The sequence below is a fragment of the Odocoileus virginianus genome, chromosome 18 (genome assembly GCF_023699985.2).
Source record: "Odocoileus virginianus isolate 20LAN1187 ecotype Illinois chromosome 18, Ovbor_1.2, whole genome shotgun sequence".
NCBI classification, from domain to species: domain Eukaryota; kingdom Metazoa; phylum Chordata; class Mammalia; order Artiodactyla; family Cervidae; genus Odocoileus; species Odocoileus virginianus.
Genome location: NC_069691.1, coordinates 21,770,632 through 21,794,425, shown reverse-complemented (window position 1 = coordinate 21,794,425; position 23,794 = coordinate 21,770,632). Strand labels below are relative to the sequence as shown.

The window sequence follows — 23,794 nt, the reverse complement described above, 5'->3', positions numbered from 1 at the left end:
CTTGGGCGGGCCAAAGGCAAACAATAGAACCTGAGGAGGAGTCAGTATTTTTAGGCTCTGCCGAGTAAAAGCAACAGTTACTTTTGAATCTGAAAGTTTGATCCTGGGAAGTAAGAGACACCCCTCCAGAGACTTGTTACTTAGAAGCCTGTGCTCAATTTCGACTGGGATTCCTCTTCTGTGAAATGAGGAGGAGAAAGAACCCTTTGGGTTCACTGCCACCCACTGTGACTCTACTCAGATAAACTTACCTCAAAAACCGCCATTAGAAAGATAGGGAGGAGGAAGAGTCTCAGCAGCAGAGAAGGGAGTGGAAGGGACTGCGGGTTTAGGAGGAGGAGAGGGGGGACGTCTGTTAACCCTGGGGACCGAGGGGCAAGGGTGAGGGGGCAGCAAGTGGGGGACGCGCAGAGGAGCGCGCCGGGGTCTGAGGAAGCGCAGAGCAAGCGCGGTCAATCCTCTGGGACTGAGCAAGATAGGGCCTGGAGTGCAGGAGCGGTGAAGGGCTGAAGGAGGGTTGGGGGGGAAGGGTGATATCCTGTAACCCAGAGGCGCGAAGCGGCGGTCAGAGGTCAGGAGGGGGCGCGGCAGGAGTGGCCAAGTGTCCAGGAGCCGGGCGAAGTCTCCTGCTGGGACTGGGCAGGACAGGGCGGGGCCCTGACAGGTGTGAGGTGCGGACCTGAGGGAAGTGGCGGACATTCGGGGGTCACCGCGGAGGGTCCCTGGAGGCGGAGAAAAACAAAGGCGGTACGGAGGGGAGTCGGCGGATGGGAACGAGGCGCCGAGGGCCGCAGGTCGCGCGGGGAAGTCGTGGCGCTCGCAGGGGTCGCCGCGGGAGTGCCCAGGGGGCGCGGCTTGCGTGGAGGGGGCGGGGCGGGGTGGGGCCAGGAGCCGGGGTGCGCGGGTCGCCGGGGGCGGGCGCTGCAGCGGCGGGGCGCGGGCCAGTGGCTGTCTCCTCACTTCCGGGAACGCCTGGGCTACGAGGCCGCCCCCTGCTCACCGCGCAGCCTGCCGGCCGGCCGGGACCGCGAAGTGGGTGAGCGCGCAGTTACGAGCCGAGTCAGGCCGAAGCTCCACTGTCCGCGCGGGCCCGGCCTCTCTCTGCGGCCATGGGAGCGTCTGCGCGGCTACTTCGCGCAGCGATCATGGGGGCGCCGGGCTCTGGCAAGGGCACGGTGTCCTCGCGCATCATCAAACACTTCGAGCTGAAGCACCTCTCCAGCGGGGACCTGCTCAGAGATAATATGCTTCGGGGCACAGGTTGGGAGCCCGGGCGGGAGGGGTGGCCGCGCGCTGTCACCGGGTGGCGCTCTGTGGGCGGAGGGGCCGGGGCGCGGTAAGTGGGTCCGGCGAATGCAGGTTCAGGGGTGCGGGCGCAGTCTTTTCCAGTTGCCGCCCAGTGCGGAGTCCTCGGACTGCTGAGCGACTGCTCCCCGAAACCTCTGACCTCAGTGCACAGCTTCAGGCGGGTTACTGAGGGAAGGCATAGGACACGTTCGAAGTTCAAAGAAGAAAGGAAACCACATGGTTTTGAGAAGTTTGACCAGCCCCAGTCGCAGCTGCTCCTAAGAGTCCACCGAGCTGTGTATGGCTTATTTTCCTTATGTGTTTGCGCTTGGAGAACTGTTAGCTCTTCCTTTTTTTTACTTTTTGTTTGTTAAACCCTATGGAACTTTCTGGGTCTGACCTTTCCCCCATAACTTGATGACCGAGTATTATTTATCTTCATTGCTGTCGCAAAATTGGCTTAGATCTTTAGGCACGAAAGCTATTCTTGTGCCTTGTTATCTGAAAGATTGTTTTGTTTCTCATTCCAAATAAATTCTTATAACTCAGCACAAAATCTACTCAACAAACTGTACACTGTACAATGGGTGGACTTTATCTTATGTAAATTCTATCTTAAGAAAGCTGTTTTCAAAAAGTCAACAGCAAGGTGAGCTGTTTTTTTTTCTCTCAAAAGCGTTGACCTTTATTTTCCAAAACAAAGTCATTTTATGCTCCTTTTAGAAAGTAGAGCTAATCCCTTACACAAGTTAAAAAAGAATTGGAAACAGTTTTGGATGGAAGTACATAATAGTAAAAGCAAAGTCCTCTTATCCCCTACCTCAGTCTCATTCTTCAGAGGGGAGCAGTGTCATGTGTTACCTTTTAGAAATCTGTATTTATGTGCAAGCGTATTATCCGTATCCTTTATTTTATGCAATATATAATCCTACTAAAAATGTGTTCTGGACCAATGTGTTTTCACCTTATATCTGGGATAGCTTTCCATCTGAAAACACAGAAATCCATTTCATTATTTAATGTTTGTGTAGGTGTCTATTTGCTGGATCTGCTATGATTTATTTAACTAATCCCCTACTGATGGGTCATGTAGGTTATTTTCTGGTGAGTTTTCCTTGGTTTTAAGACACTGACATTTAAATGAAAAGAAGAATCACTCCACTGTTTTTTGTTTCTTGGAGTTCTGTGGTTCATCACCTAATCTGGTGAATTACTGGTTTTTATTTGTCTCTTCTAACATTGGTCTTCAAAAAAAAATCATCAAGTATTTTGTAGTTAATTAAGCTTCAGAAGATTAAACTGTTTGGCTTACTTGCTAAGTGTTCTTCATGCTATGTATTGATGTCGTTAGGTAACAATATATAGTCCCTGGTACTGCAACCCATTGGGGTAAGATTATCCAAACTGGAGAGAAGTGAAGAATCTGAAAGTGAATCTCTGAAAAATAACTCAGTAGTGAGGCATAACTGCATGTTAGAGACTGCCATCAGTGGAGTTAAAGATATGTTAACTTGTGAAAACAGAAAACTTAAAAAAATTAAATTTAAAGCAAATTAACTGAACTTTTAAAATTAAGAAACAAACCTCTTTGTTTATCTATAACATCCCTTGACAAGCCCATCATCCTCTTCCTGATTCCACAACGTGAAAAGAGGCAGGAGAGGATCTCTGGGAAAGATGTTCAGTCGGCCTCAGACACCTGCTCTTTCTGGAGTCTCTACAGGCAGTTCTTTAACAAAAAAAGCAGAAGATGGAGTTGAGGGAGGTGTCATGAGGTTGTTACTACAGATGGTCTGTATCTCAGTTCTAAGAATACATTGTCAATAAATATTTGTGAACGGATTGGATATTTCACACAGGATCAGCATCAAAGGAGAGGTGTAATCTTTTATTTAAAAAATACTGTTTAATGTTTTTTTGATGCTAAGAAAAACATTTATTATAAAGTAAGAAAAACATGACAGTATAAAGAAAAGTAAAGTCCTTTATAATTCTGCCATCCAGACACAACTATAATTAACTGGTGCTTTTTCTTCTATTCTGTTTTTTCTCTTTTTTTCTCTATTGTATTTGCATGTGTTTGAAAAATTGTTATAGTCTAAATGATTGCTTGGATACCTTATTGTGATTATGTTCACACATCACTAAGTCGTGTTTAAAATGATATTTAATTTCATCAAGATTGCATAATTATTAATTGAAACGTTTTCCTATTATTATACACTTATGTGGTTAACCATTCTTTGCTATAATTAATATTGTTATGATTATGCTGGTACATGAATATTTGGCAGCATCTCTACTTACTTCCTTCAAATAAATTCCATACTGTGGAATTTCTATAAATACTGTGTCATCAAATAGTGCTAAGGAAGGATGGTGCCAGTTTACCTTCCAACTACCATTTCACAATGATATTGTATTTATAATACATGTCTGTATTTTATAACTAAAGTTTAAAGTCATCACAGCAGATGTGATAAAGACCCTGGAAATAAAAGGCAACCCATGGACAGAAGCAAACCTTGAATAACTGTAGACCACCACTGAACCCTGGAGTCAGAAAACTTGAGTGTCTGCCCCGTTGTCATTAGTCCAGCCCTCTCATTTAGAGATGAGGAAATAGAGTTCAGGAGAGGTTAAAGAACTTGCTCAATAATAAAAAGCAAAAAATAAATAAATAAATGATTAAAAGCAGTCACCGGGAGACAAGTGTGAACACCCAGGTCTCTTGTATGCCAATTAAATTACTCTTCCCATTATGCAGTATTTCCCAAATTGAGATTCATGAGATAATTTTAGGTAGACAAAAAGTTTTCTCTAAAAGAAAAATAAAATTCAAATTAATAAAATCAATAAAAATTTTTATTTCAACTTGTATTTGGAAAAATGATAACTAGCACACCAACCCTTTAATTTCTTGAACAGTATTAAACAGCTTATTAAAAGAGTCATTTTTAAAAAAAATCTCTTTTCCCATTATTTTTTTAAATTTATTTTTAATTGGAGGATAATTGTTTTATAATGTGTGTTGGCTTCTTCCATATAACAATCTGAATTAGCCATAACAATACATACGTCCCCTCCCTCTTGAAACTCTCTCCTACCCCCACTCCATCTCATCCCTCCAGACTGTCACACAGGACTGTGTTGAGCACCCCGTGGTGGTGGTTTAGTTGCTAAGTTGTGTTCGACTCTTGCGACCCCATGGACTGTAGCCTGCCAGGCTCCTCTCTGTCCATGGGATTCTCCAGGCAAGAACACTGGAATGGGTTGCCATTTCCTCTCGGGAAGTGGATCTTCCTGACCCAGGAATCAAACACGGGTCTCCTGCATTGCAGGCTGAGATTCTTTACCAACTGAGCTACAAGACCCCGCATTAAATAGCAAATTTCCACTGGCTATCTCTTTTACATATGGTAATATATACATTTTGACACTACTATCTCAACTTGTCCTACCATCTTCTTTCCACTGTGTCTAAATTCTCTATGTTTGTGTCTCCATTCCTGCCCTTCAAGTAGGTTCATCAGTACCATTTTTCTAGATTCCATATATATATGTGTGTTAATGTATGATCTTTGTTTTTCTCTTTCTAACTTCCTTCATTCTGTGTAACAGGCTCTAGGTTCAGTCACCTCACTAGAACTGACTCAAATGTATTCCTTTTTATGGCTAAGTAATATTCCATTTTATGTATGCCCCACATCTTCTTTATCCATTCATCTGTCAATGGACATCTAGGTTGCTTCCATGTCCTAGCCATTGTAAATAGTGCTGCAGTGAACATTTGGGTACATGTGTCGTTTTGAATTATGGTGCTCTTAGGGTGTATGCTCAGTGGTGGGATTCCTGGGTCATATGGCAGTTTTGTTCCTAAAAAAACTGAGTCATTTTAAAGAAAATTGCATAGTAAATGATGGATCTGCTATGGCAGAAATTGTACGGTTGCCATGTGATTGTCCAAAGTTTGAGAAACTGAACTGCTGCTTGGTGCTTCTCAAAAACATAATCCTGGGCTAAATGAACCCCTTTTGAATCTCATTTGTTCTCATTTGTGAATTGGGAAAATAGAACTCAGTAGGTAATCCTCAAAGTGTCTGTCAGCTCCCAGGTTTCTGTATGTCTAACAAAACTTCTAGTTTGTACACCCAGACAGCGTGGATGTGCCTCATCAGAATGGTGTTGACAGTGGAGCAAGTTATTTTTGTAATGGAGAAATTTTTTATTTGTAATAGGCTATACATTTACTTGGTTTTGAACTCCAAAAAATATAAAAGATTTATATTTAGTGAAAAGATTCTTCCAGAGGTATTTCATGCACATACAATCCATTGTTTATCTCTTCCTTTTTTTTTTTCTTTTTTACACAAATCACAATAAACTGTACATGCAGTTTTCTACCTTTAACAATATTGCTTTCCATGAGGATTGCTCCATTTCTTTTTTTATAACAAAGGTAGGCCTTTTAAAAATTCCATGGCTAGAGTCCAGGATAATTCAGGCAGCTCATCTCTTCATCTGTCCATCCAGTCATTCGTCTATGGATTTATCAAGCTGGGTACTGGCAACAACAGAGACAAATATATTTCACTGGAGGTGCTCAAGTAAGAACATGGGCAGGCAGATGGTCATTAGTCTGCTTGGGCTGCCATATAGAATAGCACAGACCAGGTAGCTTAAACAATAGTTTATTTTCTCATAGTTCTGGAAGCTAGGAGTTCAAGATCAAAGTGCCAGCAGGGTTGGTTTTCTGGTGTGGCCTCTCTTGCTGGCATACAAATGGCCTCCTCCTCACTGGATGCTCATGTGGGCTTTCCTCTGTTGTGTACATTCTTGATGTCTCTTCCTCCGTGTAAGGACACCAGTCATACTGGATTAAAGTCCCCCTCTATGGCTTCATTTAGCCTTAATTACCTCCTTAAAGATTCCATTTCTAAATACAGCCACATTGGCGGGCAGGGCTTCAACATACAGATTTGAAGGGGCACACTTCTGTTCATACCAACATGTGAACAGGTAATTTCAACAGTGTGATAAGTGCTCCAACAGAGATAAGTCTGTGACATTAGGGAAGTCCAGAGAAGGAACTTCTGATTGCCTCAGAGGTTAAGGGACATCTTATCATGAAGGACCTTTTAAGATGTACCATGAAAGACGAGCAAGAGCTTATCAGATAACAGAGAGGAGAAAGAGGCTTGTGCAAAGATTCGGAGGACCTAAAGTATGCGCAGCTCCTTGTTGGGGCTGTGGCTTGAGGATTGTGTGGAAATGGTGGGAGGTGAGTAGAGGAGAAAGATGAGGCCAGACCTACTTGGGCCTTGAGTTGATATTCCGTCCTGAAGCAGGGAGAGATATAGACCTGGACTGAAGAGGATTCAGCTTGAGTGATGGTTGGAGGGACGACAACTATCAAGGGATGTTTTCGATTTTTGGTATTATTCTTGTGAGGTACCACATACATGAAAGTATTATGATTTCTATGATGGTTAGAAGAATAACATGAATACCAAAATGTGGAATATCCATACAAAATTCTATTATTTAGCCATAAAAAGCAGTACTGATACTTGCGTGGATATTACCCATGGATATAACCCACCATCAGACAGAAAACCAGTACCTTTAGGGTCACCACATGTGCCAACCCATCACATCTTTCCACCCTGCCAGAGGTAACCACTAGGTTAACTCAGAGTCTTTATTATTTGAGAAAGTCTTTTTTTCTCAATCCTTGATTGGGTGTAAAGCTATCATTTGATGCTTTCCCTCTTGTTCTAGTTTTGCTTCAACATGTTTTTAAAGTAAAGATGTATATACATGATAAAAAAGCTAAAAGCAGTTTTGTCAGAAACTAGATTAATTATCTAGTGCCTTCTCTTGGCATATGTAAAAGAGAACTGTATTTACAGGTTGGTCAGGCCCTCTTCTTTACTTCATAAATGCTCAAAAATGAGTTGTTTCTAGATCATTCAGGTATGAGGTCTGGTTGGCTCGAGGAGTGTTGTAAGAATGAGCAGATGTTAAAAGGAGACATAGAAGTAACAATTTTTTTGTATAATACAAATATCATCTCTTTAATGTTTCTGTGTTTTAGAACTTCTCATTATTATCCTTGAAAATCAAAAGCTGGTTTTAATCCTTCCTATTTTCCTATAACCTTCCTTTTCTATTTTTGTTTGTGTACAACTTTGTAGAAAATTAGCTTGTTTTTAATGATTTACTTTTAAACTACCTTTTGGGTTTTGTAGGTGTGGAAGCTCACACATTGGTTAATTTTTGGAATGAAAAAAGAAATAGTCTTTTTATTGAGGAGTCTATTTAGATACAACATGAAATTCTAGGCACTCAAGGGAATAAAAATTTGCTGACTGTCCAAAGAATAAACTGGACAAGAGTCCTTGCATAATTTTAACAGGGAATGAAAACCTGAAATGTAATAAACAAACTGCTTACATTTTTATATAGAGAGTTGAGTCATTTTTATTTTTCTTTTAAATGAAAGCATTATAGACTTCAGATTTTAAAAACTATTGTTAAGTGTTTAGTGATATAGAAAGTTGTTAGTGATAGTGAAAAAGATTGTTAGATTATGTGTGGAACTATCTATTCACAAAACAATGTGTCTGTAGGTTTTAATGTTAACAGTTTTGATGATAATTATCTAAATCGTGCTGAGCTATATAGGTTATATGAGTGGCTTTTTTTTCTCTTGTTTTGCTTACCAGGTATTTTTCATCTTTACTTGCTTTTTTTAAAAAAATCTTTTTTAAGATATAATTCACATACCATAAAATTAACTCTCAAGTTATGGATCAGTGTGGTTTTTTTTAATTTATTTTGTTGTTGTTGTTGAAGGATAATTGCTTTACAGAATTTTGTTGTTTTCTGTCAAACCTCAACATGAATCAGCCACAGGTATACATATATCCCCTCCCATTGAACCTCCCTCCCATCTCCCTCCCCACCCACCCCTCTAGGCTGATACAGAGCCCCTGTTTGAGTTTCCTGAGACAGAGAGCAAACTCCCATTGGCTATCTATTTTACATATGGTAATGTAAGTTTCCATGTTACTCCTTCCATACATCTCACCCTCTCCTCCCCTCTCCCCATGTCCATAAGTCTATTCTCTATGTCTGTTTCTCCATTGCTGCCCTGTAAATAAATTCAGTACCATTCTTCTAGATTCCATATATATATGTGTTAGAATACAATATTTATCTTTCTCTTTCTGACTCACCTCACTCTGTATAATAGGTTCTAGGTTCATCCACCTCATCAGAACTGACTCAAATGTGTTCCTTTTTATGGCTGAGTAATATTCCATTGTGTATATGTACCACAACTTCTTTATCCCTTCATCTGTTGATGGGCATCTAGGTTCCTTCCATGTTGTAGCTATTATAAATAGTGCTGCAATGAACAATGGGATACATGTATCTTTTTTCAACCCTGGTTTCCTCAGGGTATATGCCTAGGAGTGAGATTGCTGGGTCATATGGTGGTTTTATTCCTAGTTTTTTAAGGACTCTCCATATCGTCTTCCATAGTGGCTGTATCAATTTACATTCCCACCAACAGTGCAAGAGCGTTCCCTTTTCTCCACACCCTCTCCAGCATTTATTGTTTGTAGACTTTTTGATAATGGCCATTCTGACCAGTGTGAGGTAATATCTCATTGTAGTTTTGATTTGCATTTCTCTGATAATGAGTGATGTTGAGCATCTTTTCATGTGTTTGTTAGTCAACTGTATTCTTTGAAGAAGTGTCTGTTTAGGTCTTTTCCACTTTTTGATTGGGTTGTTTTTCTGGCATTGAGTTTTATGAGCTGCTTGTATATTTTGGAAATTAATCCTTAGTCAGTTGTTTAATTTGCTATTATTTTCTCCCATTCTGAGGGTTGTCTTTTCACATTGCTTATAGTTTCCTTTGCTATGCAAAAGCTTTTAAGTTTAATCAGGTCCCACTTGTTTACTTTTGTTTTTATTTCTGTTACTCTAGGAAGTGAGTCATACAGGATCTTTCTTTGAATTATGTCATTGAGTGTTCTGCCTATGTTTTCCTCTAAGAGTTTATAGTTTCTGGTCTTACATTTAGGTCTTTAATCCATTTTGAGCTTATCTTTGTGTATGGTGCTAGGAAATGTTCTAATGTCATTCTTTTACATGTAGCTGTCCAGTTTTCCCAGCACCATTTATTGAAGAGGCTGTCTTTGCCCCATTCTTGCCTCATTCTTGCCTCCTTTGTCAAAAATAAAGTACCCATAGGTGCATGGGTTTATTTCTGGGCTTTCTATCTTGTTCCATTGGTCTATATTTCTGAATCAGTGTTGTTGTTTTTTTAATTGCTTTCAGAGTTGTGTAACCATCATCACAGTCAATTTTAAAACATTTTTTTATCACCCCCTAGAAGACACCCTGTTCCCATTAGCAGTCATTTTCCATTTTCTCCCAATATTACCAGCCCTGGACAACCACTGATTTTTCTTCTGTCTCTCTAGACTTGCCTACTCTGAGTATTTCATATAAATGGAGTGATGTAAGATGTGGTCTTTTGTGTCTGACTTCTTCCACTTAGCTTGTTTTCAAAATTCATACACTATGTAACATGTATCAGTACTTCTTTTTAATGGCTAAATAATAGAATTTTGTATGGATATTCCACATTTTATTTACCCACTTGTCACTTGATGAACACTTGGGTTGTTTTCAATTTTTGGTATTGTGAATAATGTTGTTATGGAAATTCATATATAAGTTTTTCTGTGAGCTAATGTTTTTATTTCTTTTGAGAAAATGTACCTAAGAGTTGAATTGCTGCCCTCATATGGTAACTCTGTTTAAGCTCTTGAAAAACTGCCAGACTGTTTCCTAAATTGCCTACATCAGTGTCAGGGACGCAGCCCTGGAGAATTGTGATTTTCCTTAGTACTCTTGGTCAGTTTGAGCTTTATGTCCCCCACCGCGGTGGTCAAAAGCCTGACGACAGAGATGTTGCACACCAGCAATATATGAGGGTTTCAGTTTCTCAACATTCTTGCCAACACTCCTTACGCCTTTTTGATTACAGCCATCCTGGTGAATGTGAAGTGATGTCTCATTGTGGTGCACACATATGAAGTATGTGGACCTTTCCAGTAGGGCGTTTTAGTGAGTCCAGGGTGCTCTCAGGCCAATTCCAGATGTTTGTAAATCTAAGCAATGCACCTGTCAAACAGCAGCCAGTTTCCGTGTAGTTAATGTGCTTAGAAATCTGAAGTTTCATGAATTTGACAATTTAGGATCTTTTCTGAAGTCAGTTCATACCAAGAATTATGAAAACAGTCATAAGCGTTGACTCTTTAATCTCTGATTCCTGAGAATTTATCCATCAGAAATAACTCAGAAGCCCCCCGACCCCAAAAAAAAAGAAAAAGGGAAAAGAATGTTAAGATCTTTAAAAGCCCAGAAGTGGTAGGGAAAAATCAAGACTAATTTAAACATTTAAATGCCCAACTGTATGTACTGCCATGATAGAGTGTATTTTTTATCAAATATAGATATATTTTCCAAAAATGACTGAATGACTATATAAAATCACTGAAAAGTACCTACAAAATGATGGTTAAGTGAACAAACGCAAAATTGTAAGTGCACAGATTATTACGGTGGCATTACAAATTCTGTATGTGTGCAAATAATTTGCCAACAGATGATGAGAAAATTAAAATACTGTTGCATAAGCATAACATATAATTGTAGGTAATATTTTAAAGTGTTCATAAATGCTTTTCAGTGTATTTTATTTATAAAAATGTAGCAATCACAGTGCTGATCTGGTCAAAAACTGAATTGTGACAACAACATCTACTTTAGAGGATTAGAAAAATATCTAGAGTAACAGGTATCTCAGGTACTTAAACTGAGCCACTTAAAAATAATGACTTTCAATTTCTTTTTTAAAAAGAAAATAATTTTAGTATACATATTTTTTCTGATAGAAAATTTAGAAAAATACAGAAAAGTACAAATATGTTAAATCACATAATTCTATCACAGAGATGATTACTGCTAACATATTGCTTTATATCTTTTCATTATTTTTACATTTATCTATTTTTATATCATGGAAAGTTTGAAATAGGCATCGATTATTTACAATCTCTGTTTTTATCACAAAAGTTGATGGCGCACATTTTCAGATGAGTGTGTTACCCAGGGGGCTTCTTTAGGCAGCCAGTTTCCTAGAGGCTTAGAATGGGATAGAATAAATGCACTTGCTGACTTGCCTTTTTTTCCCTGCCTCTAATGTAGAAATTGGTGTTTTAGCCAAGACTTTCATTGACCAAGGGAAGCTCATCCCAGATGACGTCATGACTCGGTTGGTCCTTCATGAGCTGAAAAATCTCACCCAATATAGCTGGCTGTTGGATGGTAGGTGGAGTATTGAGAATATTTCAGCTGCCCAAAAGGATGCATGCAGACTGGAGAGTGAGCATTTCACGCGCTACAGAAACAGATGGTGGGCAGGAGGACTGTGTGCTGCCACTCCTGACCGTGGGGCCTCGGGGGCCAGTCTTCTTCTCTGTCCTGCTTCTTTTTTTAAATGCAAAGAGGGAAGTGCACTGCATTATTTCTAAGCTCCTTCAGATATGACTTTTGTTCCTTCTCCCCTTTTTGAGAATATTTAGGATGAGGGAGGATCAGAGAAGGAAGAAGGAAGGACGGAGGGTAACTTACAGTAAGATGTAAACTTTCCCCAGCCGGAGGTGCCATGGGATCCTTGAGGATAGGTTGATTTTTAGTTTTTAGAGGGAGGTGTTTATTGCAAGGAATTTGCTCACACAATTATGAGGTGGAGAAGTCTCAAGATATTCAAAGTGGGTCAGGAAGCTGGGAACCCAGGAGAGCTGGTAGTGTGATGGTGTCTGAAGGCTGGTGAGACCTAGGAAGACCCGCTGTTTGAGTCCAAAGGCAGGAAAAAGCCATATCCCTCCCCTCCCCCCAAGGCAGTCAGGTAGGAGGAAATCCCCCTTATCTTCTGGAGAGGGCCAGCCCTCTGTTCTGTCCAAGCCCTCAGTGGATTAGATGGGACCCACCCGCATTAGGGATAATAGTCTGCTTTACTCAGTCAACTGACTTAAATGTTAAGCCCCACCCCGACCCCCCGACAAAGACACCCTCACAGACATGTCCAAAATATTGTTTGACCAACCATTTGAGCATCCTGTGGTCTGGACAAGGTAACATATAAAGTATTAACTATTAGAGTTGCCCTACAAGTGTCATCAGCCTTCCTGGTGTTACTGCTTCTGTTCAAGTTGCTCAACATTAATTTTCTTCCTTCTCCCCTGTCTCCCCTCGGCCCTTTCTTTCTTTGTTCATTTTTAACTTAATTTGTAAAGGCTTTCCAAGGACACTTCCGCAGGCAGAAGCCCTGGATAGAGCCTATCAGATAGACACAGTCATTAACCTGAATGTGCCTTTTGAGGTCATCAAGCAGCGCCTTACTGCTCGCTGGATCCATCCAGGCAGCGGCCGTGTCTACAACATCGAGTTCAACCCTCCCAAAACCGTGGTGAGTAGTTGGGGTCGAACTGACTCGGCCTTCTGCGTAGCCAGCTGTCTCCAGATGACAGATGACCTCTTGTCATCTGGAGACAGTTGCCCTCAAAGATAACATTGATACTCTTGGATGACCAGAACTCCAGAGGGCATGGTCTCAGATTACTTGTGTAGTCTGCTGGTTTAGTCCAGTCAGCTTGGTGGTAAAGACATCCCCAGAGCAACAGGGGTTTGTTGTTCCTTCAAAAGTATGTGTTGATTTTCTACTCTGCCAGGTGGTGTGCTTAGATTCAGGGCAGTAGGGATTAATGACACCTTGGGTTATTTAGGGCTTACAGTTCAGATTCTCAATCTATAGCTGAATCCTTTTTGTATATGTATAATATCACGGGCTTCCCTGGTGGTTCAGATGGTAAAGAATCTGCCTGCACTGCAGGAGACCCGGGTTTGATCCCTGGGTCAGGAAGATCCCCTGGAGAAGGGAATGGCAACCCTCTCCAGTATTCTTGCCTGGAGAATCCCATGGACAGATGAGCCTGATGGCTACAGTTGCAAAGAGCTGGACACGACTGAGCGACTGACACTTTCACTTTTTTTCATAATATAATATACACAATATACATGTAATATATAATACAAAATTATTTAGAGGCCGCTTAAAGACCCTTTTTCTCTCTTTTTTTTTTCCATTTATTTTTATTAGTTGGAGGCTAATTACTTTACATCATTACAGTAGTTTTTGTCATACATTGAAATGAATTAGCCATGGATTTACATGTATTCCCCATCCCAGTCCCCCCTCCCACCTCCCTCTCCACCCGATCCCTCTGGGTCTTCCCAGTGCACCGGGCCCAAGCACTTGTCTCATGCACCCAACCTGGGCTGGTGATCTGTTTCACCCTAGATAATATACATGTTTCAATGCTGTTCTCTTGAAACATCCCACCCTCGCCTTCTCCCAGAGTCCACAAGTCTGTTCTATACATCTGAGTCTCTTTTTCTGTTTTGCATATAGGGTTATCATTACCATCTTTCTAAAGTCCATATATATGTGTTAGTATACTGTAATGGTCTTTATCTTTCTGGCTTACTTCGCTCTGTATAATGGGCTCCAGTTTCATCCATCTCATTAGAACTGATTCAAATGAATTCTTTTTAATGGCTGAGTAATATTCCATGGTGTATATGTACCACTCCTCATCCATTCGTCTGCTGATGGGCATCTGGGTTGCTTCCATGTCCTGGCTAGTATAAACAGTGCTGCGATGAACATTGGGGTGCACGTGTCTCTTTCAGATCTGGTTTCCTTGGTGTGTATGCCCAGAAGTGGGATTGCTGGGTCATATGGCAGTTCTATTTCCAGCTTTTTAAGAAATCTCCACACTGTTTTCCATAGTGGCTGTACTAATTTGCATTCCCACCAACAGTGTAAGAGGGTTCCCTTTTCTCCACACCCTCTCCAGCATTTATTGCTTGTAGACTTTTGGATAGCAGCCATCCTGACTGGCGTATAATGGTACCTCATTGTGGTTTTGATTTGCATTTCTCTGATAATGAGTGATGTTGAGCATCTTTTCATGTGTTTGTTAGCCATCTGTATGTCTTCCTTGGAGAAATGTCTGTTGAGTTCTTTGGCCCATTTTTTGATTGAAGACCCTTTTTCTCTAAAGAGAAGGTGATTGCCACCGTGGAAACGTTGCTAGGGTCTCATGGCTCTGTGTTGCAATGACCTGGGTTTGAATTTGATTCCATTTATTTAAAAAGCACATATTTGTGTTTGGTGCTTACATAGATGTCTGTTTACAAATCAGTTAACTACCTATAAAAATATCCTTCAAAACTATGATAGTTGATGCCAGCCCTTCTAACTCCCATTTAGGGAATTGATGATCTGACTGGGGAGCCTCTTGTTCAGCGTGAGGATGATAGACCAGAGACAGTTGTCAAGAGACTGAAAGCTTACGAAGCCCAAACAGAGCCTGTCCTGGAGTACTACCGGTGAGTTGGTGGCTTTTCAGAACTTCTCTTATATGATGAATCACTAAATCATTTTCTGATCTTTCATGCCTTCCAGCCAAAATGCTAAAATACCAGAAGATTCAACCTGAATTAGTTGAAGTAATAAAAGGAAATTTATTTGTGTAACAAATCCAGAAGGTAGTTTGGGCTTCAGCTGCCCCCAGGTTTGATCAGAATTTTGCTCATCTCTGCTTTGTATTGGCTCTGTCCTTATATTTCCTGCATAGTTGCTGACGGTTGCTAGGAGCAGGCACAGCATCCTCTTTATGAAAGGGTGAGGGGTCACCTTTCCTCCAGTGAACAGAAGTGCTAGAGTTAACCAACTTGAGCAGCTACTGTGGTCAGAGAATGCCTTACATTTTAGGCCTAGGTTACTGTGCATTTTTGAGCCAGTCACTAGGATGGGAGAGATTGTGTTGATTGGTCCATACCCAGAGCAGGCAGTGGATCAGTCTCACCCAAACTCTGCTATCCGGTGGAGGGAGGGCTGGCGTGAACGCCAGGAAGGCAAAGCTAACGGTGCCCACTCCCTGTGATGATAGAGGAAACTATAGCACAAAAGCCTCTCAAAGGGCAACTAGTCCTCAGATCATTTATTTGGCAAATAGTGTTTAAAAGTTTTCATTTTTACATAGTTTTGTTAACTCCTCAGGGAATTCATATCCCACCACAAATACAGGAACTCTAGTGAATTAGTGTTTGACTCGGGCCAAGAAACAATTCTGTTTCTTTATTCAGCCTTCCCCTCTCCTAACAGAGGGTTGATTACATTCACTTTTCTTTATTCATTCACTTACTGAATAGTGACTCAACATTAAGACAGGACAGTGCTGTGGTTAGAGTACTGACTCTAGAGCCAGAGTGCCTAAGTTCAAATCCCAGCTCACCATTTATTAACTTGGCCTTAACTTCTTGCTTAACCTCTGTTTTTTTCCATGCAAAATGGGATTGAGACTGGAGGGTTGAAAGGTGGAGTTAACATGTGTAATTCTTAGAATTGTGTCTGACACACATTAAGCGCTATATGATTATTAGCTATTACTGTTGTTGTAATTGGGTAACTATGCAGTGAATTCAGAAGTAGCAGTCTCCAAATTATTTTAAGAGTTATTTCTGGAGGATGAAATTACGAGGAAGTTGGCAATTCACTTTCTTCACTAACTGTTAGTGTAATATTGTGATTATATAATGAGCCTGGCTCCTGCAGATTACCAGCTGTGTGGCCCTGGGCAAGGTGTTTGAATATCTGTGCCATGAATTCTTCATTTGTAAAATCAGAGCAATTATTATATAGTACCTTCTTTATAGGGTTGTTAAGGGAATTAAATGAGAGAGTCCATACAAAGACTTAAAAACAGTCCTGGCACTGTTGAATCACTTAGTATTGATGAATGTGTTGTTTACCCTGTGGACACTATGCTAGGCCAGTGATCCACACAGATAATTAGACCCAGTCTTTGCCAAACCCCAAAGAAACTCACCTTTCTTTATGAGGCAAAGTGCTGGGTAAACAGTATTTGTCATACAGTGTGATATGTGCTTATATCAATCAGGAACCCAATTCACACAAGCTTTAGCAAAAGGGAAATTTATTGGTCATGTAACTGAAGAGTCCAAAGGTAGATGGTTTGGGTCCAGGTGTTCAAACAGTCATCAGGCCTCTGTCACTCTTAGCTTTGTTTTCCTGTGTTGGCATCAATCTCAGGTGGGCTCTCCCTCTGTGAGCCTCAACATTCCAGCTCATCTTCTTTCAGTTCATCTACCCCAGAAAAAGAGAGTCTCTGTGCCCTCAAAAGTCATGGAGTTGGAGTTGGCACTAACTAGCTCTGATCATGTCCATCCTTGAAGCTGGGAGGTGGGGACTATCCCATCTGAGTTTCATGGACTGAATTTAGTGAAAAGGTTGTTTCCCGAAAGAGGTTTGTTATTCATTCAAAAGTAATCAGAAGAAGGGAGAGCACATTGTTGCTGAGCTGATAACAACACTATGAGGCTATTAACAGAAGTCATGACTGAATGCAGTGGAAGTACAGTGGTTGTAGGCATTAGTTCTGTAAAATGTGGGAGGGGAAGTTGAGGAAGGCTGTAGAGATGAAGTGTATGTCACGGGTCCCTATCTCAGGAGATACACTAGTCTTTCTGAGCTTCTGGCTTTTGCTACCTCTTGCCATTAATCGAAACTTTTCCCTCTAAGCTCCTGTACATAGAACTAGGACTGGACTTAACCAACAGTTTAAAGTGGTATTTGCAATAACCTTAGTGAGAATCAGCATTGTTATTTTAAAATACTGACAGTTACATTGTTGCTTTTAAAACTTGTCTCAGCTGTGGGACATTTGATAGTATAACTAGGTCCCTGTTTACAAGCAACATGATGCTCTTTTTAGAGGACCAATAGCTTAAGCTAGTTCCATGTTATTACATAGAAATGAAGGTGACAAATGTTCGTTCAGGGTTCAGCCTTAGGACTGAATAGGTGTGTATAGTTGTTCCCTTGGAAGCAACCTGTTAACCCACTTGTGACATAGGCTTGATTTTAAGGTGGCTCTTCAAGAGACTTACAACAGTTAAGAAGCTTGTTCTATTGAAAACTTGTGAAAAGATGCTTGTGAACTTAGAAGCAGAAGGGCTTTAGCAGATCTTTCTTAACCCAGGAAAACAGTGGGAATTATTTAAGTTAGTCTTTAACTGTGGCAAATCTTATGAGGGATGCATAAAGGAATGTTTTTGTTCCCAGTGAAACATCTTAAAATCTAGTGAAAAACTTGCAGAGGTATGACTGATCCTATTTTTAGAAAGTGATAAACCAGACTTCTTCATTTGCTCTTCTGCAGCCTTAAAGCCAGTGTGTATATGAGTAGTTGGAGGAGGAGGATAAACAATTGGAATGCCAGAATCTCGGGCAGGAATTTTTCTGTTTTGAAAAACAACCCCTGGATTTTGATCTTTCTCACCGTTGAACCTCAAGGAAACAAGTGAATACAGACTTTGATTGCTGGCCTGGTAAAAAGCCAGACAAATCTATCTGGGAAGAAATGGAGAAACCCAGTAGGAAACACGATAAAAACAACATTCTAGAATTCCCCTTTCCTTGAAAATTCAGAAGGAGGGCACAGAGGAAAAAAAAAAGTGAAAGAAGGAAGGATCGTCAGGTATTAGGAAGCTGTCTTGCAAAGAGGCAAGCAGACAAAAGAAAGCCAAGGGTGCCCTAGTGTCTGACAGGACCTGTGTTTTGAAGCCTACTACCATTTTGGTGATTCAGGTCATTACTTTACATCCCTAATACAGTTTCTTCAGTAAAATAATGAAACTTGAGCTTTAAATAGGATTAAATTATTATATGTAAAGCACTTAGCATGTGCTCAGAAAATGATAGATGCATCTTAAGTGACCATTTCTATTAGCCAGAGGGCACAACTGAAACCAAACTCTGGGTTTTCTAACACCCAGCCAAGTGCCTTTCATTCTTGATCACACAGATCTGTACTTACTGAGACCATTAAATCCACACTATTATCTTTTAAAAAAAAGAAATTATTTATTTATTTTTGGCTATGCCAAGTGGCATGTACAATCTTAGTTCTCTATTCAGGGATTGAACCTGAATTGGGAAGTCCTCAACCTATCCAACCTATCCTTTTTTTTTTTTTTTTTAATGATAAAAGCCATTTTGACAGGTGTGAGTTGATCTGATTTTGGTTTTGATTTGTATTTCCCTGATGACTAGTGATGGTGAACATCTTTTCATGTGTCTGTTTGCCATCTTTATGTCTTTGGAAAAAGACGTGTTAAGGTCTTCTGCCCATTTTAAAATCAGGTTGTTTATTTTTTGATGTTGGGTTTTGTATATTTTGGATATTAACCTCTCATCAGATATATCATTTTCTAATATCTTCTCCCATTCAGTAGGCTGTCTTTTCATTTTATTGAGCTTCCTTGGCTATACAAAATCTTTTTAGTTTGATGTAGTCCCATTTGTTTATTTTTGCTTTTGTTTCCCTTGCCTGAGGAGACAGATCCTATATATATATATATATATATACACACAATATATATATATATCATATATATATATGTATATATTACACACAACATATATACATGTTGTATATATATTGTTAAGGCTAATTTCAAAGAGTGTATTGCCTGTGTTTTCTTCTAGAATTTTTATGACTTCAGGTCTTACATTTAGGTCTTTAATCCTTCTTGATTTTATTTATATTGTATGAGAAAGTAATCTAGTTTTATTCTTTTGTGTGTAGCTGTCCAGTTTTTCCAGCACCATTTATTGAAGAGGCTGTCTTTTCTCCCTTGTGTATTCTTGCCTTCTTTGTCATAGATTAACCTGACCATACTGCAGGTTATTTCTGGGCTACCTATTCTCTTCCATTGATCTGTGTATCTGGTTTTGTGCTAGTGCCATTACTGTTTTGGTTACTGTGTGGCTATGTGGTATAGTCTTCAGGGAGCATGATGTCGCCAGCTCCATTGTTTCTCAAGATTGTTTTGGCTATCCGGATCTTATGTGTATCCAGATTTTAGAATTTTTGATCTAGTGCCATGAAAAATGCCAGTGGGGGTTTCCCTGGTGGTCCAGTGGTTAGGAAATCACTTTGCAATGCAAGGAATACTGGTTTGATCCTGATCCAGGAAGATCCCACATGACACGGGGTAGCTGAGCTCACCCGCCACAACTAATGAGCCTGTGAGCTGCAACTACTGAGCCCATGTGCCTGCCCGAGAGCCTGTGCTCTGCAACAGGAGGACCACTGCGATGAGAAGCCCTTGCACCATGTATAGCCCTCACTTGCTGCACCTAGAGAAAGCCCGCATAGCAATAAAGACCCAACACAGCCAAAAATAAACAAACATTAAAAAAAAATGCTGTTGGTATTTTGTTAGGAATTGCATTGAATCCATAGATTGTCTTGCATAGTATGGTCATTTTAACGATACTAATTGTTCCAATCCATGAGCAAGATATGTCTTTCCATTTTTTAATGTCTTTTTCAGTTTCTTTCATCAGTGCCTTATAGTTTTCCAAGTATAGGTTCTTAACCTGCTTGATTAGATTTATTCCTGTTTTTTTTTTTTTTAAAGGCAGTTGTAAGTGGGATTGTTTTAATTTCTCTGATAGTTAATTAGTGTATAAAAATGCAACAGATTTCTATAATTTTGTATCCTGAAGCTTTACTAAATTCATTTATTACTTCTAATAGTTTTTTGGTGACATCTTTAGGCTTTTCTATATGTAGTATCATGTCATCTGCTGAAGTGACAGTTTTAGTTCTTCCTTTCCTATTTGGACCCCCCCCCCCCCCCACACACACACACACACAAACACACCCTTCTGATTGCTATGGCTAGGAATTCCAAAACAAAACTGATGAAAGTGGACATCTTTGTCTTGTTTCTGATCTTAGAGGAAATCCCTTCAGCTTTTCACTATTATATTGGCTCTAGGTTTGTCATATATGACTTTTATTACACTGAGGTATGTTCCCTCTATACCTACTTTGTTGAGAGTTTTATCAAAAATGGATGTCAAATTTTGTCAAAAGCTATTCTGTATCTGTTGAGATGATCATATGATCTTTATTCAATTTGTTAATGTGGTATATCATATTGATTTGAATGTATTGAACCATCCTTGGGACAAATGCCACTTGATCATGGTATATGATCCTTAACTGTTGAATTTGGTTTGTTAATATTTTGCTGAGGATTTTTGCATCTATGTTCATTTGTGATACTGGCCTGTGATCTTTTTTTTATAGTCAGACCTGTCTTGTTTTTTATCCTTAGGAAAAAAGGGGTGTTGGAAACATTCTCTGGAACAGAAACCAACAAGATCTGGCCACACGTTTATGCTTTCCTACAAACAAAACTTCCACAAAGAAACCAGGAAACATCAGTTACTCCATGAGGAAAAGTGCATGTAACTAGGAAGATGAGCAGAAGCTCCTTGTCTTTTGCATTTAGAAGTTCCTTGTCCTAAGACTCTGGCCTGTATAAATTCTTTGAAAATTATGTTAGTTTCATTTCTGCTGATTTTATCCTGGAAATTAAGGATGTGCCAAATGAGTCAGTTATGAAGATTCATCTTCTGAAATGTTTAGTGTGTTGTATCTAGTTACCTTCTAACTAGATAAAATTAGAATTTAATTAGCACAATTATAAAACATTATAAATGTCTAACTAGACTTGAAAATTGTTGAGTGTAATTGAAAGGGCAATTGGTAATCTAAGTTTTGTTCAGAAAAGAAGTGGTGGATAAAGTTTCCTTATTTTTCTGGAAAAGTAAAAAAAAAAACTTCCCTTTCACTTGTGGAAAGTATCTTATCAGAGGCTTTTGTGGATAGTGATGTGAAAAAAGAGACCTCTAGCACTGTGATACACACAAACTGTGGGACACTGTAAAATGGAATTCCTGGGGGAAAAGCAACTGAATTTATAGATTAGTTGCAGGATGCAAATTCACTGCTGCCTTTTATTGACCTCAAACAGATTGCCAGATATTTCTCCAGCAAAATGGGTTTATTCGGAATCAGCAGATAATTGCAATTTGGAGTCTCAACCATGGTGAGCCAGGTGCAAGTCCTCCCCACAGCATGGGAATGACAATACTTTCATAGACGAGAAAAGGAAGTTGGGAGGGCTGTAGTAAACAAGTCCATGGCTTTTTGTTGGCTGAGTCCTTGCCAGAAGTCTTGTCTTCTTCCTTTTGCGCTATGCTGTCTTCACAAGGCATGAGAGCTCCCCCTTGTGGTCTCCTGACTACTGAGGTTTCTGGGCTTTTTTTACACTTTACACTAGCAACCTTTTGGTAACCACATATCCTGTATTTTGTTGTTTTTAAACACACTTTCACTTTACTCCAGATTTTGTTTGCTATAAAAATGTACCAATTAGCGCATAGCGAAATGTATTTTCCTATCTCTTATTTTCTTTTGAAAAACCTTGTCTACTGAGGGATATGACTTGTTAGAAATTGACATCGTAAATTCTTGGAAAAGCACCAAAGTTGAATTTTCAACAGAATATGTAATTAAACTCTGTTTTCAGAAGTTATTCAGGTTGAAAAATGTGCACTTTAGGACCTACTTGCCAGTTTCTTTTTTGATCCCAATGTATGATCTGTCTTGAGTAGCAAATGGAAGGCAGGCAGGCAGGCAGGGGAGAAAGGAAAGGAGACTCGTGGCATTAGGTTAAGTAAGCATACTTTGTCATTAGGAAATAGATCAGGTTTGCCTGGGGGAAACCCCCTTGACATAAATAACAATCATAATTAGTAAACAAGTGTAGGAATTACAAGGATTCACACAACATATTAAAAAGAACCAGGAAACTCATTGATTTTGCTTAGAAGAGTTCTTTATTCCTAATCAAAGAAGTTGACACCTGCTCCTGTTCACTGCTATCCTTCCTTAATGGGGAAGAACTCTGCCAGTGAATGTAACCTGGGCAGCCACTTTGAAATGAAAATGATTTGATTCCTTAGAGGGGTAACAGGATGCATGCTTATGTACAGTGGTAGCTTGGTAGGAAGAGTGGGGCAATATGAGAGGTGAAGGAGAAATCTGACAATATCTTCAATTCTCTTACTTGGTGCTAGATTAAATGAAACAAGTCAGTGTGTAAGCTGTTATCATACTGCCTTTGGAAATTTGCCCCATTTTATTCCAGGCACTGAAAATACAGATGCTACCAAGTGATTCTTATGTATCTTGTGGGGAAAAAAAAGCGGACTTTTCTTTGATTTTTAAAAGTTCAGTATTGATCTTTCAAAAATGTACTGAAGCTTTTTTAAAAAAGGATTATGGTAAACATTCACATAGCTGCTTTATTTGAATGTTAGTATGTACATTCTAAAAATGTTGGGTACTGATTATCCAGTGTATCAATGAATTAGCATTAAATGAAAATTCAGAGCTGTGGATATTACTTGGTCTTTGGTAACTCACAGGGCCCACTCTTAACTCACCTTCCCTTTATTGCCCCCATGTCTCATTGGCTTCTGAGTTAGTCTCTGCTTTCTAATAGTCGTCTTAGAACAGTTTTACATATATAGGTTGGTTTCATTTTACCCTTTGTTTCCTGCTGCAGGATTGCAGCCATACTGGCCTTCTTGACACTGTTAGGAGATTTGGGAATCAAGAAGAGGGATAGAAGAACATGGCTATGAAAATCCTAGTGCACCACTACAATATTGTAAAGTAATTAGCCTCCAACTAATATAAATGAGAAAAAGAAAAGAAAAAAAAAAAAGAACATGGTATGAAAATTAAGACCTGCCCTTCCTGTGACCATTTCCTCTCCACTCCCAAAACTGAAGTTTTGCATACATCCATGACTTTGGGAAACACCTGTGCTATTACAAAAAGAACTTGTTTTCTGCTGTAATACCTATCATTATGATCTGTGTGCCACATGGAAATATGTCCAGAGCTGACTGCCAAGGCCAGAAGCTACTGTGCCTTTGTTAAAAGCTAGTAAGACTTCAAACCATTACCCTGTTTTCTACAGCACCACAGTAATTTTGGTACACCTTTCATAAGCAGAGTATGTTGTGGGAAATGCAAATTGGCAGTACCATCAAGAAATTTTATTTCTTAATTCATTTCTTTTTCTGTTTATTTCCATTTCTTATCCAAATAGTCTAAATTTCTAAACCCTGCCCCACAACTACTTCTCTCCAGCTATTTTCAATGGCATTTGAGCAAAATATTTTGAACATTCAGTTTGTGACAAAACTTAGCTATGTTAACAGATCATAGTAATTAAAGGCCTCATTATATTGAATGGCTATAATATTCAACAGCAATAAATTTTAAAACATGTTTATAAGTTGTCTTTTCATTGACAAAAGGAAAAAAGACACTGGTCAACTGCAAAAACAGCCTTCCGATCTTTGCAATTCAAGGTTCTGATTTTAGAAGTTATA

At 39.6% G+C, this 23,794-nt stretch overlaps 1 protein-coding gene across 3 annotated transcripts; it reads left to right on the top strand.

Annotated features, from left to right (window-relative positions):
* Positions 1-723: 723 nt before the first annotated feature.
* On the top strand, positions 724-22,789 carry AK3 (adenylate kinase 3). Of its 3 annotated transcripts, none has more exons than XM_070480440.1 (5): positions 724-747; positions 11,581-11,700; positions 12,672-12,844; positions 14,711-14,829; positions 20,656-22,789. In XM_070480440.1, the coding sequence occupies exons 2-5, from the start codon at positions 11,640-11,642 to the stop codon at positions 20,774-20,776; spliced, it is 474 nt and encodes a 157-aa protein (XP_070336541.1). In that variant the 5' UTR covers positions 724-747; positions 11,581-11,639; the 3' UTR covers positions 20,777-22,789. The 3 variants fall into 3 exon arrangements, with proteins under 3 accessions (XP_070336541.1, XP_020730773.1, XP_020730772.1); XM_020875114.2 differs by lacking the exon at positions 724-747 and adding an exon at positions 966-1,036; XM_020875113.2 differs by lacking the exon at positions 724-747 and adding an exon at positions 1,043-1,260.
* The last annotated feature ends 1,005 nt before the right edge of the window (positions 22,790-23,794 follow it).